The sequence below is a fragment of the Girardinichthys multiradiatus genome, chromosome 15 (assembly GCF_021462225.1).
Source record: "Girardinichthys multiradiatus isolate DD_20200921_A chromosome 15, DD_fGirMul_XY1, whole genome shotgun sequence".
NCBI classification, from domain to species: Eukaryota; Metazoa; Chordata; class Actinopteri; order Cyprinodontiformes; family Goodeidae; genus Girardinichthys; species Girardinichthys multiradiatus.
The window spans coordinates 17205685-17222901 of record NC_061808.1 but is presented as its reverse complement, the minus strand read 5'-3'; the positions used below and the strand labels follow the sequence as shown (position 1 = coordinate 17222901).

The following is a 17217-nucleotide window of genomic DNA, read 5'->3' as shown; positions in this document are numbered from 1 at the left end:
AGGGATTGATGAGGTTCTCAAAGACGTGATCTAACCCATCAAATTAGTATTTTGAACATCATGTAATGTATATTCTCCCAGCTACAGCTGAATATAGTCAGTGCTCTGCTTTGGAATGCAGATAATGTAAGAAGGATTTTTCCCCCTGCTTTTTCAAGTGCAGTTTATCCACAGTGCCTTAAAAGGGTATTCATATCCCTTAAACATTCTTTGCATTTTATCACATTACACCCAAAAACAATGCATTTTATGCAAAAAATCTGAAATGTATTTAGATTTCAGCACCCCTTGAGTCAATACCTCATAAAGCTTTGCTCATCTGACACTTTTCTCCGTTCCGCTTTGCAAAAATAAAATCAGTCAAATTGGATGGTGGGTTTCTCTGGTCAGATATTTTCAAGTCTTGCCACAAATTCTCATTTGGATTGAGATTTGGCCTTTGACTGGGCCAATTTAAGGTTCCAATTTTAGCTCAGGTTGTATGCTTAGGCTCCTGCTGGAAGGAGAACTTTCTGGAATATTGTTTTATAACCTAATCTTGCTTTAAACGTCTCCACAACCTTTTCCTTGACCTGTCTGCTGTGTTCCTTTGTCTTCATTATGCTGCTTGTTCTCTAATACTTCTAATAAACCTCTGAGGCCTTCACAGAGGAGCTGCTCAGATTAAATTACATACGTGGACTCTATTTACCAATCAAGGGACTTCTCAATACACTTGCCGGGATTTTATTTAGGGGTGTCGGTGTAAAGGAGGATGAATATAAATGTACTCCACACCTTTCAGACTTGTTTTTTTATTTAAAACCATGTACCATTTCTTCCACTTCTCAAGTATGTGATACTTTGTGTTGATCTGTCACATGAAATCCTAACAAAACAATTATTTAAGTGTTGGGTTTTGTAAGGCAGTGCCTATAAAGAGAGCTGGTTGTGTAAGTTAGCTCTTTAGAGAACTTTGTTGTTTTTAAGTGTCAATGCAATAAAACACGGAGAAATATGCTCACTGACAATCTGGAAAGTGATCACATAAACTTTTTTAGCATCTCTGTTTGAAGCAGCAGTGGGAATTTCACCAGATCAGCTATCCCAGGGCTCAGTCCAGTCATGCGCTCGTTCAGGCAGCATTCCTCATTTTAAAATGGTAACGCAAGAGAAAATACAGCACAACACAATAAAGACGAGTCATTTTTGTACCAATCTCATAATTTATTTAAATATATCTCATTTTAAATATATATATAGATATACACTTTTTGCTAAATGACAGTAATGTTCATTTATTATGGATTCTTCCAATGGTTGTGTTTACCATATGTACATTACATTCCTGGTTGAACAGATCATGACCTATGCTTTATGTACCACTAAGCCTTTAGACGACTCAAATACATAAACATAGGCTTTTTCCACGCTGTACCCAGGATTTACTCTGTCAACAGATTGGCTGTGGTTACAGCCACCACTTGTGTTTTTGTTTTGCAGGAAAATATTCAAGCAATATTTTAACGACAGTTCATTCCGAGCACAAGTGGGTGACACTATGCTGTCACCAGCTGGGGGTCTGTGGGAACTTCTGTTTTAGATCAATGTAGTGCAGAAGAAGGGCAAAAGTCAATGTAAAACAAACCTAAAGCATTCAAAAAGGGCAAAAATGTCTTGAAGTGAAAGTAATTCTTGATTTTTTTTTCCATTTGTTTAAGCTACATCCTTTTGAATTCCAGTGCGAAGTAAGAAAAGCCCCCACTTTGCTTATCTTTGCTAGTTTCTTATCTCCACTCTTCACCATCTTTATCCTGGCCTGGGTTTTTCTTGCCTCGTTGCTCCCGTGTGATGAGAGCTAACCTTTGAGGCCCAGCTGAAGTGGTGACTGGCAGCAGTTTTCACCTCAGCAGAAGGGACGTGAGTGAAGCAAAACGCTGTGCCTAAAGTTGGTCAGGCAGGTCAGATTTAGGCTTCCCTCTCACCGTCCAAAGGCACGTTTTACCAAAGTATTTTTTTGCATCTTTTCCTCTGAAGTATTCGTGATTGACTTCAGCCTGAAACACAAAAAGGGAAAGGGTAATGTCAGCACAGTCTTCAATCAGGCAACACTATAAAGCAACCACAAATAAAAAATAAAAAAAACAGGAAACTTGATTTGCAACAGAACTGAAGCTCTAACTGTGCCACCACTTGGGCCTAAGTGTGTTGATACAGCCTGCATGATAACACGAAGAACAAATGGCTGAGTGTTTCCTGAGCAGCGTGATCTACACTCTGAACTCAAGCCCAATTCATGCTGAGCTTTATGAGTACTTGACTAATTATGATCGATTTTGTTTATAAGTTTCTGGGACAGCAGAGGGAAGCTCCACACTGACTAGGAAAAGCCACAGATTTTCGGCACATGTTCTGCGGCACAAGAAGGGCCTGCACATAAAAACTTAACCGACTTTGATCCGTTCTGCTTTTACAAGTTTTAAATGATTTTATTGCTGCTAAGATGTCTGCAAATTGTAAAATTATAACACGGCTGCAGAGTGATTTGACGTGATATTTTAGGGAATGTTTGTGCTCCCTTTCCACAAATAGTCTGATCATATGTGAATGTAAACCTAGGTGGTGCTGTTTATAAACAGGTAACATATGCTGAGATTCGAGATGTATTTTACAGAAAAAGAATTAACAGCACAACATTTTTACCTTGTCTGTTTTGTGCAAAATCAGGGTTTTCACAATGAACCGATGTTTATCTGAGCAGAGCTGGCCTGAGATTGTAGAGGGGTCCTAAACAGACTTTGATTCGGGGCCCCAAATTTGAGTAGGAAAGGCCAATTGTCAATTATATCTTCATTAGTTTGCAGTTACGCAGACACAAGCAGTAGGGTGGTTTACTAAATTACTTTCTTTCACATGCAACTACAAATTTTCAGTGTTTAGATCTAGTTCCACTGTGAGAGACCTAAGCACCCTAGGCAGTAGTGGCTATCTTTGCTTATGCCCTTGGTCAGCTATGTGCGTGAGTTGAAGCATTGTAGTACCTTATGAGTGTGTGTGTGCTACCCCTCTGTGCACTGTGGGCTGCCTGCGAGCCGTGTGAGAAGTCGCGCACATCTTTTGAAGTCTGAGAAAAAGAAAACACAAAGAGAGAGACAGTGAGTGCTTTGTTTTCACGCAGCGTGTTGACTTTGGACTGTGATAGCTTTCCCTCCTGGTGCAGGAGGTCGAGAGCAATCATGGCTTACATGCAGGTAACGTGCAGTCTCTGGTGTGGTGGTAAAGTCTGTATGCATTCTTCCTGCATTTGGAGCTGAACACAAGTGGACCTGACAGAGAAGGAGAGAAAATGGTCTTTGAGAACATTTCTAACTATTGCATGCACCTGCAAACACCAGCTGTTTCGTAGCTCAGAACATTTTACTTTCATCTTTATTAACATATAAAAGTGGTGCCACCAAAAGGGGCGGAGGAAAGAAGAGGGCAAAACCTAGGAGAGTTACAGCATTTTAAAATCAGTAACTGTACATTTTGTGGGGTCTAAGAAAGCATATGCATTGGCTGAAAACATATCAAATTGGCTGGTTTTTGGTATGCAAGTACTACAAAATATGAACCTACAGATGGTGACACTTAAAACATTCTAAGCAGGATCAATTTTTCATTTTGTTTTTAATCAGAAATAAACTTTATGTTTTGCCATAGAAACATACCTATTTAAAACTCCTGATATTATGTTTTCTACCAACCCAAACTAAAGCAGGGGTTTGGCAAACCATTTGGGCCAAATATTGCCATTTTTTCAACCCATCTGGTAACAAAATTATGTAAAAAATGCAGTTTGATTAGCTAGGTTGCTCTATTTTACACTGTTGAGTTGAAGTTTAGATGTCTCCATATGAGCAGTGATAAAAAATAAGTTTGATGATCTATGGAAAATGTGGCATTCAAGGACCAGGGACAACTTGATTTTCCCTTCCTAAGCAGCCAAAACAATGAAGATTAATCCGTCTCTTTATGTTGCTCGGCTCAGCAACGACCGCCTGTTTATTGTTCGAAGTAAATGTGTTTCTCCATGGCCAGAGAGAATGTTGTTTTATAATCTGCTGAGCAGGAAAAAAAAACACAACATTTTACACAGATACTGAATGGTGCTTATTATGCTACGCAGCTCAGCAATTAACAAATGTTTGTGAGCAGCATTAAAAATGCGCTCGGTGACTACACCATTTCTTTTTCTTCTGAGTGGCAAAAAAAACATTGTTTTATCCCATCATTGAACACTATTTTAAATGCTACACAGCTTAGCAATGGACGGTTGTTCATGATAGGCAGAATAGTTGTGTGCAGCAGAGAGAACATCGGTTTTTTTTCACCTTTGAATGGGGAAAAATTTGTTCCAGGCATGACTTACTGCTGCTTGTTATGTTACACAGCTCAGGATTGGATACTGAGAATTTTTTTTCTGGTACTCACAAACAGGGTATTTATTGCAAAGCTGCTTGACTTAAAAAAAAAAAAAAACCTTTCCCTCTGGGTTCTTGAAGTATTTAAAGTGTCCTGCCTTAATGAACTTTGGTGTTTAAAATGATTTCTTTATTAGTTACTTGCCGTGTAAGGGAAAGCCAGATGGGGGCAGCAGTAGTGCCGAAACCGGAAGACATACCAGGTGTTTAATATTGGTATTTTCTAGGGCTGAACTAAAACAGGAAGTACCGATAATGGGCACAAATGGCTTGCCATACAGACTGAAAACGCTTCCTAATAAAGAGGAATCTTTTTCAACTCTTACCTGTGAAATATTTAATTATTCTCTCTTTCATTTTAAAATCTGTGGGGGGTAAAGCTGCGAAAAGAGAGAAAATGAGAGAAAAGTTATACAATAATTAAATAAAGGACAAAAAGTTACATTTTACACCATACTATTATAGTGTATTTGAGGGAAATAAAGGTGTGAAATCCACCTGCATGGCCCAGCCACTCACCCAGAGCCTGGTTCCCTTTATCCGTCTTGCCGCGGATATCCCTGTGCTCCGCCGACCCGCTGCCCACCGCCCGCGGCGTCAGCGGGGCTTCCGTTCTCGCGGCGTGTCGCCCCCGGCTCTCCTCCACATGCTTCATGATCTCCGCCATCCGCCTCAAGTTCCGCTGCGCGTCCCCGCCGGCCGCAGTGGCGGGCGCGCCCTCGCCGCAGTGCTCGGTCAGAGTGCTCAACAGTAACAGCAGTCCCACAATAACGGGTTTGTGCGGTGCGCTCATAGCTCCAGTGTAGTGGGGAAGGTGAAAGGTGGAAGGAGGGAAAAGTAAACTCTTTTCTCTTCAGATACCTGAGGGATGTGATCAAGGAGTAATTTTATATCTTGGTGCACTTAAATGACTATAATCACATTTTTATTATAAGCCTATACTTACTTCTATAATAAACAGTTTAATTAAATGACTGTGAGAAACTAAAACTCGAATACCAATGTGACTTCATGTAGGGTGAGCTCAAACATCTTGGTGATTTAACCAACAAATTACCGCTTTCTTATTATTATGCTTTTTAAATACATATATTTCTTACTGTATTATTGAACTCTTTGTATTTGGTGATTATAAAAATGTGTTTTAGATGTGAAAGTATAATTACCTTTTCCAAGTCTTCTTATCTTATGATTGCGTCCGGCGCGTCCTGCCAAAACGATGCACATGTGCGAAACTTTATTTCTGTTGCGTTCCGGTCCTGATCCCAAAGTTTACTCTTTTTAAAAAACTCGGTGGAGAATTAAAGCTACTGAAGTTATATGAGTGATCGCTGAGGGTCGGTGATCATCTTCCGGACGCCGGCATGCAGAGCGCAAAACGAGAGCGCGCAAAAAGGAGAAGCTGAAATTATCCGGTGTGGGGCTCCAAGTTCCAAGTTTGTCCTCTCTTGTGCATCCAGTCGCTTTTTATTCTATCTCCCCGACGGCGGGGGGAACTGTGCTCTATGGTCCACCAGATTATGTGGTAATTATAGGAAACATTACCTGAAGAGGAGAGTTAACACGAGTTGTCCGACCATTCCTTGAACACTGTGTCAAGTTTACTGAGCCCCCTCCCTTTCCTCCTTTCCGTTACTCCATTTATCTGTGCGATATACGCGGTTACAGGAAGCGTTTGTCCTCCACTAATACTTCCACTGAAATTTCCAATCAGCCTAGCGTGCAACGCAGATGCAGCGCATTTTAGTGGAAATGCTACCATATCATTCTTGGGATCCTTATAACCTCATTTAGAGCCATTGCGCGCTTTACATCCATCATGGAAAATTGAAACCCAATTATGCACCTTTTAGGGACGGTTCTTTGAAAATTGATTGTTTTGTTTTAAATTTGTTCTCAGTTGTTTCTCGTCAGAGCAGCCTGTTGAGGTTTGTCCTCGCTGGAGATTAGTTTGCACTGGCCTGCTGCTGGGGCTGGAACAGCTTTTTTTAAAATCGGGGCGTGCAAGTGGCCCCCACGCCCAACATTTCAAATCTCACAAACCTGCGAGGGGGGAGACAGATCTTTAAAAAATAAATATTCACTCACCTTAACTACAGTGCTTAAGGGAAAGCAGGGTTCAATAACTTTACATTTATAGGGGCGACCTGGAATCTTTACAAAACTAACCCAAATTTCTGGCGCATAGTTTCCTATTTTTGTCATAATCGGATTTAAGGTGGCAGCCTTGGTATTTCGCTGCAAAGCTCAGCGAGGAAACGACCTTGCAGCCCTGCTTAAAAGAGTGAAACCTCGGTGCTGAAAGGACAGCGCACTGTCACCATTCCCCAAACTTCTTTATGAGACAAAGCCACTCTGTGCGTTTTTGCATTCTCAGCCAAGGGCGTCTCCACAGAGGTTTAAAGGGGTTGCCAGTGGTATAGTGGCCGGTCATGAGAGGCTGCTCTACACCAAAAATAATGACAAACATAGCTGATATCTGGTTTCCCTGCTGATTCACACAGCCGTCAGGAGATTCGACCTTGTTCTTTTCTGGGAATCGGTAGTCAAACTCAACTTTCAAGGTTCATGGGAAATCCAGGGACGCAGGACAGATTTGTTTTCAAATCAGCAGATTTCTAGCAGATATCTGTGTGCAAAGTGACTAACCAGGTGCGTGGTTGGTTGCATTTTTCTGACAACTGTAAATCGTATCACTAATCAACTGTAGAGTTTAAATAATTACATTTTTTGTAAGGTGGAGAGAACGTTGTGCTTGAAAATCTCAGTAGATCTTCAGCTTCTGTGACACAGTCTGACCAGTGTTAGGCCATGTTTATATGCCTAAATAATACAAGTTGCTGCCATTTGATTGGCCGATTGTCTTTTTCTGTTAAAAGGAAGTTAAACTAATTAAATTAAATTAAATTAAGCAAGATAGATATAGATAGATAGATAGATAGATAGATAGATAGATAGATAGATAGATAGATAGATAGATAGATAGATAGATAGATAGATAGATAGATAGATAGATAGATAGATAGATAGATAGATAGATAGATAGATAGATAGATAGATAGATAGATAGATAGATAGATAGATAGATAGATAGATAGATAGATAGATAGATAGATAGATAGATAGATAGATAGATAGATAGATAGATAGATAGATAGATAGATAGATAGATAGATAGATAGATAGATAGATAGAAAATCAAATAAAAATGTGCCGTTTATTTTCAGCCCAAGGACATAAATAGGACAAATACATATGAAGACCATAGCAGTTTCAGCAGGGGGCGTCATTCTGCTGTTGCTGCACACTCTCATCATGTCTGCATTTGCACATCCTCAGCTGTGCACTGAGCCAGCATGTTTGGGGGAATTTGACTCATGAAATATTTCCATACAAATGGATAATCAAAGTGCCATCATGAAGACCGATGAGATCAAATTACACCACAGGATGCATGTCTGCGTTGTTGTTCAGCTGTGTGCCTTGCATCACATTCCATTTGAACAGATCTCACCCACTGAACTCACTGTGTAGCACCCATAGGATAGGTTTAAAGTTATAAAACTTGAAGAAACAAATCAATGATAAAACATGTTTAAGTAAGAAGAGCTGCACACTTGGTCTGATGTTTGCAGAAGAAGAAGAAAACCCTGATAAACTTTGTGTTGGTTTAGATCACAACTAAAAACAAACAAAGTTCGTGTTTTTATGGATGCTAGTTTTCTGGGTTAGGGAGGTTCACTTTGCCTGCAGTTCACCACTGCTGGAAAGGTCTACAAATCCTTTCTGCTTCTCATTATGTCAAAATGTTTTTGGGCCACATTTTTACAAACAGCAGAAGTTATCACATTCTTAAAAATGTACCATTTGCATGTACACATTACATTGCTTAACCCCATTAATAACCTTGGTCAGCATTCCTTAGTGGTCACATGTGAAACAGTGTGCTCTGCCATGTTTCATTCAGTGACTCACGCTTATGAGAGTTTAAGTGAACCACAGATGCTAAAACTTCCCATATGCTATATGCTGCTGCTGCTCCTTTCAACATACTGATTGTGACACTTTCCATTTCCAAATGACATCTCTGCAGTTTAACTGCTTTGTCATGAGAGGATGTTATTATCTTCCCAAGAACGTGATCGTTTCTTGTCCATGTTGATTTTTTTCTTTTTAACTTTGAGAAAAAAAGATGATTCCATTCTGTCATAAATGTTGTAATTTCATTTTTTTGTAGGGGTTGGCTAAACTCACAGCACTAATGATTATGACTTTTAAAATGAAGTCTGGGCTTAAAAATGCACTTTGTAAATTAGGTGAAAACCGAAAACATGCACTTCCAGTTTTTCAGTGGAATTTGTGTTTCATAAAAAAACTAAACATTTGCGAAAAGAATCATCCTAGAAACGGATGTTTTTTTAAATTTATTTATTTTTTCTCATGTTTAAAAAATCTGGATGTGAATCACTCAGAATTACTGTGGAATGCAACAGTTTTTCAAAAAACATGCAATTCCATTAAGACGATTACATAAACTGATCAATTATTAGTATAAATACCCTCGTACTTGTACTTGTAGTCTTCCGCTTTATCCGGGACCGGGTCGCGGGGGCAGCAGACTCCTCAGCAGAGACACCCAGACGTCCCTCTCCCCAGACACCTCCTCCAGCTCCTCCAGGGGGAGCCCAAGGCATTCCCAGGCCAGCCGAGAGACATAGTCCCTCCAGCGTGTCCTAGGCCGTCCCCTGGGCCTCCTTCCGGTGGGACGTGCCTGGAACACATCCCGAGGAAGGCGTCCAGGAAGCATCCGGTATAGACGCCCGGGCCACCTCAACTGGCTCCTCTCGATGTCGAGGAGTAGCGGCTCTACTCCGAGCCCCTCCCGGATGGACTAGTTCCTCACGCTATCTCTAAGGGAGTGCCCGGCCACCCTACAGAGGAAGATCATTTCAGCCGCTTGTATCCGTGATCTCGTTCTTTCGGTCATGACCCAAAGTTCATGGCCATAGGTGAGGGTAGGAACGTAGACCGACTGGTAAATCAAGAGCTTCGCTTTTCGGCTCAGCTCTCTCTTCACCACAACGGGCCGGCACAGCGCCCCGATTACTGTGGCAGCCGCACCGATCCGTCTGTCGATCTCCCGCTCCATTCTTCCCTCACTCGTAAACAAGACCCCGAGATACTTAAACTCCTCCACTTGAGGCAGGAACTCCCCTCCAACCTGTTCAGTTTATGGCAGACTGGTGTCTGGCTGATTCCTTGGTATTTCATGAACATTCAAACCAGTTTCATTTTTAAAAGAGTTAAATGTTGGTGAAATGGTTGAAGCATATACATAACTGGGAACAGTGGCGGTGCTTCTATGAATAATGCCCAGGCGAGCCTCTACTTCGGCTGCTCCGCACACCCACTACTATTTCGTCCCATTTATGGTTGCTTCCACAACCCATACAACCACGGAAACAATGCCCGTTTGTGAAGCGATAATTTCTTAAAGGGGGCATATCATGTAAAATCCACTTTTTTAGGCCTGAAATGTTTTTTGTGTACTTGAGTGCAGAAAAGTTGAATTTAGTCTCTCCAGGTGCTGCAAAGATATATTTATATTCTGTTTGGGTCATATTTTGCATCTATTCACCTTTCTCTATTCCCTATCATGTTTGTACTTAACTACAATGTCACAGTATTTGTTGCGGAACAGCTGAACGAGGTCATGGACGTCCGTCTGATCAATTTCACGAATTTGCCATTTTTATTTCTCAATGTGATTTTGTAGTCCTAGCTCAAGTATGCCGAAGCTGCACGTAGATAAGTCAAAATGTTCGGTTGTTTGGTGTATTAATTCTCACGATTCATTACACCATCCCCCAGCATCAGAGCCTCTTCAAATTTCCAGGTAAAATTTTATTTTTCATGTAAATGTACCCACATTACTGGGGAAATTCCTCCTTGTTTGTGCAAAGCACTTCAAGGACAAGTGCTTCAGCAAACACCAGGAAGGATTTGCCGAAAGACTTCATCTAATTAAGCGGTCAGTTCCTTCTGTCAATGGAAACAATAGACACAGCAAATGGGTAATCTGCAAATAATGCTAAAATGACAAGAAACCTTATTTTAGACATGAACTTATTGTATTATTACATGTAATAAGGAAGAATTTAAAAGCATATGACCCCTTTATATCACTCCCCAGTCAGTGAATGTGTGGATGACTGCTTGTAGTGTAAAGCGGTTTGGGGTCTCTAGGGACTTGATAAAGCGCTATACAAGTTCAGTTCATTAACCAGGTGTCATGATGTAGGGTCGTTCTTTTGTTATTATTCTTCTTAGATTTTGAATCATGCTTCTGTTATTTTCCTGGTCATGCTTTAGTTTTGTCATCTTGTTCATGTTTTGTCAAGTTTGGTTTTCGGATCTGGTTATGCTTTAGCTTCATGTTTTTCTAGTTTGTTTATTAGAGTCTCTGTTCTTGCCGCAGCCACGTTTTTTTCTGTCTGTCAATTAAGTTTATTCGGCTCACCTGTTCAAGTTAATCTGTCTCCTTGCTCCACCTGGTTTTCACGCCATATATTCACACCTGTTCTGTTAAGTCTTTGCGGAAACATCTTTCACTCTCATGCTCATGTCTTGTTTTCAAACCAAGTTTTGTTTTTTTGATCATGCCATGCCTGTCTTGCCTGCCCGTTTGTTTTGTTCCTGCCTCCTGCTGAGAGTGAGTTTTTGTTATTAAAACCTTTTTTCACTTACCATCACGCTGCCTGCTCATCTGCATTCTGAGGTCCAATTATCAAGTAAACCGTGACAGAACCGTGACACCAGGCCATTTCCCTTTAAATTTCCCAGTTAAGCCTAGCTAAAGGCAGTGCTCATTTACTTTAGCTACAGGAGAAGAAGATGACATGAATAACTTGTGCCTCACCCCATGTGGGCAGTGTGTGATTAACAGCAAACACACCCTGATCCCCCTATTTTCATCAACAATCAGGTGGTGCCTTCTCAATATATGGGGTATTCATGTGGAAACGCAATAGAAAACGTGTCCAGGGTATCACTGACAGATAAATTAGTTATATTTTTGATATGGTGCTTCTTCCATCCTCTCTAATGCTGCCCTGGGCAGCCGCCCATATGACACATAGCAAAAGCCACCAATGAGTCGGTATTCCAATAAGACAAAGATCCAAAACAGATTTAAACTGATTTAGAAAGGATAAGGCAGGAGAACATTAGGAGTCCAGAATGAAACTGTTGAACTTTGCTCAAAACTAGGAAACCAAACTACATAAATTAACTCTACCAATTCTGCCAACAAGAGTGGTCCAATATCCAGCCCTAATTATGCGATTTTGTATCATATATGCAAGTGGCACATTTCTGATTTTTTTGGAGGTGAAATAATCAGAACTGGGCTGTTCAGACTGCTTTGAAAAAGTCAGATATGGGTCACATATGGGCAAAAAAATTCAATTTGGGTCATATTTGCCTGCTATGTGAACAAAGCCTTATTTATAAAAATAATATTGTTTCTTTCAAATATCTTTTAGCACGGTCCTTTATCCCTATGTTTCTTTGAAAGCTACAGAAATCACAGAGGTTTAAAACTTAAGGCATGCTTACATCATACGTGACTTTACTCAAAATATTCTCCTTCACTTCGTCTAATATTGTCCTTGTTTTAAAAAAAAATACAATTTAGGTTTTTTTTGAGAGCATTTTTCATGTCATCTTTGATTTTATTAAACCATTCTAGAGTACTGGCTTCAACTGTGACATTCCATTACATTTGACCTCACTGTCCAAGACTTTATGGAAACAAATGGGATCTCTGCTTTCACTTATGACATCATTTCTCTGTATTGGTGACCTCATTTACAACGTTGTCCTTGACTCTTTCAAATCAATTCTAGAATCTCTGCTTTCACTTGTGACATCATCTGTCTGTAATGTGTAACATCCATGTGTAGTGTTGTCCTTGAGTTTGGTAAACATTCCAGAATCTTGGCTTATGCTTGTGACATCATCACTTGTTAATGTGTGACATCACACTACAAGCTTTACCTTGACTTTTTCAAAATTCAATTCAAGTCAGTTAAAAAATACTTTATTAATCCCAAAGGGAAATTAAATGATGTTGTAGCTCATACTCACTTCAAAGTGCCGTTGTAGATGCTGATGGCTGTGGGTAGGAAGTATAGTACAGTCTCCGACCGAGTCCAGCCTGTTCTGTCCTTTTTTGTAGACGGCTTCACAGTCACATCTCCACTCCAGTCTGTTGTCCAGGTGAACACCGAGGTATTTACACTCCTCCACCTCCTCCAAAAACATTCTAGAATGTTGGGTTTTACTTCTGACATAATATCTTTACAATGTTTGCAATCAGTCTACATGGTTTACTCTTATTATTTCAAAAGGCTATAGAATTTTGTGAATGTGCATAGAATGTGACAGCATTGCTTCGTAACATGTGACATGACTGAACTGTCTTGTTCTTGAGTTTTCCAAAACATTCTAGGATTCTTTCACTTGTGAGATCATTCCTCTATGATGTATGGCATTATTCTGCCAGTTATCCTTGAGTTTTTGAAAACATTCTGGAATCCTGGCTCTCACTTTGTTGGGACCCCAGCCATGGTTACAAAATGAAAGGCCAGTATGAACCTTTCTGGAACTTTCAAAAAAAATCTCATTATCCTACTTCTAGCACAGCCAGAAACAGGGAATAACAGCGGACTTCCTGTGACGTCACTGTCAGAATAAAAACCCTGCTTTTGCAACAAACTGACCTCATATGCACTAAGTTAAGTAGGAATGAATTGCTGTTTGTGTATCCGGTATTCATTCATGAACGGGGTAATTAAGGTACGAGCGTGGCTTGACTTTCTCTCTGAGGTCTACAGAAGCAAACCGTGTTCTAGAGAGTTCCCAGCAGAGACCCTGTCTCTACGACGCACAGTGGAGCAGATTTTCCCGGTCTGAAGGAAGGACAACGGGACCGCATCACCCTTTCGGTCGGGGATTTCAACCATCTTTGATCAACTTGTTTATATTGTACAGAGCCCATTAGGCTTCGTTATTTTTTATTCTGCTTGGTAGTTTAGTTGGATTGTTTTAGCATAGTAAAGAGTTTGTTGATTGAAATATGTTTGACTTTGATTTGATTTGTTGTTGTTAATAAATTCTTGTATTTTAAGAAATTGTGTGAATTCATTCCGTGTGTGCAGAGTTTTGCTGTTTAATATTGTCAGAGCTTGGCAAATCCTTTTCAATTTTATCTTAATGCCACTGCCTTATTCGGCTGGTATTCACAGGATAACCCTTAACAGACCGAAATATTATAAAAAAAAATATTAAAGTCAGTCAGTCAGTCAGTCATTTTCTACCGCTTATTCCATAGTGGGTCGCGGGGAAGCTGGTGCCTATCTCCAGCAGTCTATGGGCGAGAGGCGGGTTACACCCTGGACAGGTCGCCAGTCCATCGCAGGGCAACACACAAACAACCATGCACACACTCATTCATACACCTAAGGGCAATTTAGAGAGACCAATTAACCTAACAGGCATGTCTTTGGACTGTGGGAGGAAGCCGGAGTACCCGGTGAGAACCCACCCAAAGTATTAATATTAAATATTGAATAATATAATCATATTCATAATCACAACAACTTGTGACAGAATACCTTTATGATATGTGACATGACTTTACATGTCCTTGACTTGATGAAAAACGTCTGGAATCTTGACTTTTATTTGTGACTTCATCCCTCCATGTTGCATGACATCACTCTACAATGTTATCCTTGCCTTTTTTTTTAAATACTCTGGAATCTCCACTTTAACATCATACTCAAAACTGAAATGTAAATATTCACTTTTTCAAAAAAATAATTCTTTTGGAATATTCCATAATTTTGACTTCAAAGTGCAACAGAATTCCTTCATGATATGTTGGAGCACTCTGATGTCTTGTCCTTCACTTTATTAAAATATTTTTGAATCTTGGTTTTTATCATGACATCATTAATAATGTGTCACATCAGTCTACAATGTTGTGCTGTACCTACAGATTTTTTCTTTAAATAATCCTGGCTAACTACAACATGTGTGACTTTGCTTTATGATCCTGGATTTGACATTTTCAAAACAATCTGAGACTTTGGCTTTCACTTGTGACATTTCTTTTTACAGCGTGATGGCACCACTCAGTGCTGTCACTATCTGTCTTTTTAGTTTAAAACACCATCCTAGAATTTTTTTTAAATCTTTCATCTTTTAAAGAACATTTTTTATTGGATTGCCCAAAAGCGGATTGCCCAAAAGCGGATGGTGTTCCTGAGGAACACCATCCGCACAGTTGCAACAAACAAAAAACATTTACACATCTTCCATCTGAGATTAACTATCGAGCAAGTTATTTAATTTGGCTTTGGCAATTTTCTCATAGCCTTCAATTCAATTCGATTCAATTCAAAAATACTTTATTAATCCCAAAGGGAAATTAAATGTTGTTATAGCTCATATTATGAAGGTTTCCTCAAAGAGACGTTGTAGATGCTGATGGCTGTGGGCAGGAAGGATCTCCTGTAGCGCTCCGTCTTACAGCAGATCTGAAGAAGCCTCTGACTGAAGACACTCTGTTGTTGTAGGACAGTCTTATGAAGAGGATGCTCAGGGTTCTCCATAATGTTCTTCATTTTATGAAGAATCTGTCTTTCCACAATGATCTCCAGAGGTTCCAGAGGAGTCCCCCGAACAGAGCCAGCCTTCTTTATCAGCTTGTTGAGCTTTTTTAAGTCCCTGGCTCTGGTGCTGCTTCCCCAGCAGATGATGGTAGAATAGATCACACTCTCCACAACAGACTTATAGAAGATATGCAGCATCTTGCTGCAAACACCAAAGGACCTAAGCTTCCTCAAGAAGTACAGTCTGCTCTGTCCCTTCTTGTAGATGGCTTCACAGTTGCATCTCCACTCTAGTCTGTTGTCCAAGTGAACACCGAGGTATTTATACTCCTCCACCACCTCCACTTCTTCTCCCATGATATAAATAGTTTTTGACTTATTCTTGTTTCTCTTAAAATCTACAATCATCTCCTTTGTTTTAGTCACGTTCAAAATGAGATGATTGCTTCCACACCATGCCACAAAGCGGTCCACCACCTTCCTGTACTCAGCTTCTTGTCCATCTCTGATCCACCCCACGACTGCAGAATCATCCGAGTATTTCTGCAGATGACAGGAGTCTGTCTTGTACTGGAAGTCTGAAATGTACAGAGTGAAAAGGAATGGTGAGAGTACAGTCCCCTGTGGTGCTCCTGTGCTGCTGACTACCTGGTTAGACTCACAACCCTTCAGTCTCACAAACTGTGGTCTGTTTGTCAGGTAGTCTTTGATCCAGGAGATTGTTGAGGCCTCCACCTGAGTCTTCTGGAGTTTCTGACAAAGCAAATCAGGTTGGATTGTATTAAATGCACTGGAGAAATCAAAGAACATGATCCTCACAGTGCTGCTGGCTTTGTCTAGATGACAGTGGGTTTGTTGAAGCAGGTGTATGATGGCATCTTCAACTCCAACTCCACAGCGATAAGCAAACTGAAGGGGGTCCTGATGGTTTACTGTTTGCTTACTCAGGCAGGTCAACAGGAGTCTCTCTAGGACCTTCATGATGTGAGATGTCAGGGCAACAGGTCTATAGTCATTGAGGACTGATGGGTGAGTTTTCTTTGGTACCGGAACAAGACAGGAGGTCTTCCACAACACCGGAACCTTCTTCTGGGCCAGGCTAAGGTTGAAGAGGTGATGCAGAATCCCACAGAGCTGCTCTGCACAGGCCTTCAGGACTCTAGGGCTGACATGATCTGGACCTGCAGCCTCATTCCTATTCAGTCTTTCCAGTTGTCTTTTCACCTGACTTCTTGAGACACACAGGTGGAAGGGGGAAGCAAAGGAAGCATCAGCATCTTCTGATATGGTTGAAGGCAAACATGTAGAAGCAGAAGGGTCTAGGGCTGAGGTGGAAGATAAAAAATGTGAGGTGTTACTGGACAGCTGTGGGTCCTGTGGGTCAAAGGAGGGTGGAATGTCTGTTTGGCTGTGAGCAGGAGAGGAGGATGCGAAGCTTGTTTCTGAACTGAACCTATTGAAGAATGTGTTCAGTTCATTGGCTCTGTCCAGACCTTCATCGGTCTGATCCTCCTTCTGCTTGAAGCCTGTGATCTTCTTCATCCCTGTCCACACATCTCTGATATTGTTTTGCTGGAGCTTGCTCTCCAGCTTCTTCTTGTACACCTCCTTGCTGTCTCTTATCTTGACTTTAAGTTGCTTCTGTAAACTCCTCAATAATTCTCTGTCTCCCTCTCTGAAGGCTCTTTTTTTCTTGTTAAGCAGGTCCTTCAGGTCACTGGTGATCCAAGGTTTGTTTTTGGGGAAGCATCTCACGGTTCTGGTGGGGATGATGTTATCCACACAGAAGTTTATATAGTCGGTTACACACTCAGTCATGGCATTGATGTCCTCTCCATGTGGCTGGCACAGTGCGTCCCAGTCTGTAGTCTCAAAGCAACCTTGCAGAGCTTCTTCAGCTTCCTGTGACCATTTTCTCACAGTCCTCTTTATTACAAGTTGCCTCTGAACAAGGGGCTTATATTTCGAGCAGAGAAAAACAAGATTGTGATCTGATTTGCCAAGAGGAGGTCTTGCTGTAGAGATGTATGAGTCCTTGACATCTGCATAAAACAAATCCAATGTTTTGTTTTGTTTTGTTTTGTAGGGCTTGGAGT

General features: G+C 40.7%; 1 protein-coding gene across 1 annotated transcript; it reads right to left on the bottom strand.

The window, feature by feature from the left end:
* Positions 1–1185: 1185 nt before the first annotated feature.
* Positions 1186–6645, bottom strand: LOC124882186 (ALK and LTK ligand 2-like). The gene is made up of 6 exons (XM_047388423.1): positions 5609–6645; positions 4962–5303; positions 4769–4822; positions 3225–3305; positions 3021–3103; positions 1186–2036 (listed from the first exon to the last, which is right to left on the bottom strand). Exons 2-5 carry the CDS (start codon positions 5233–5235, stop codon positions 3039–3041), a joined length of 474 nt encoding a protein of 157 aa, XP_047244379.1. The 5' UTR covers positions 5236–5303; positions 5609–6645; the 3' UTR covers positions 1186–2036; positions 3021–3038.
* Between the last annotated feature and the right edge of the window lie 10572 nt (positions 6646–17217).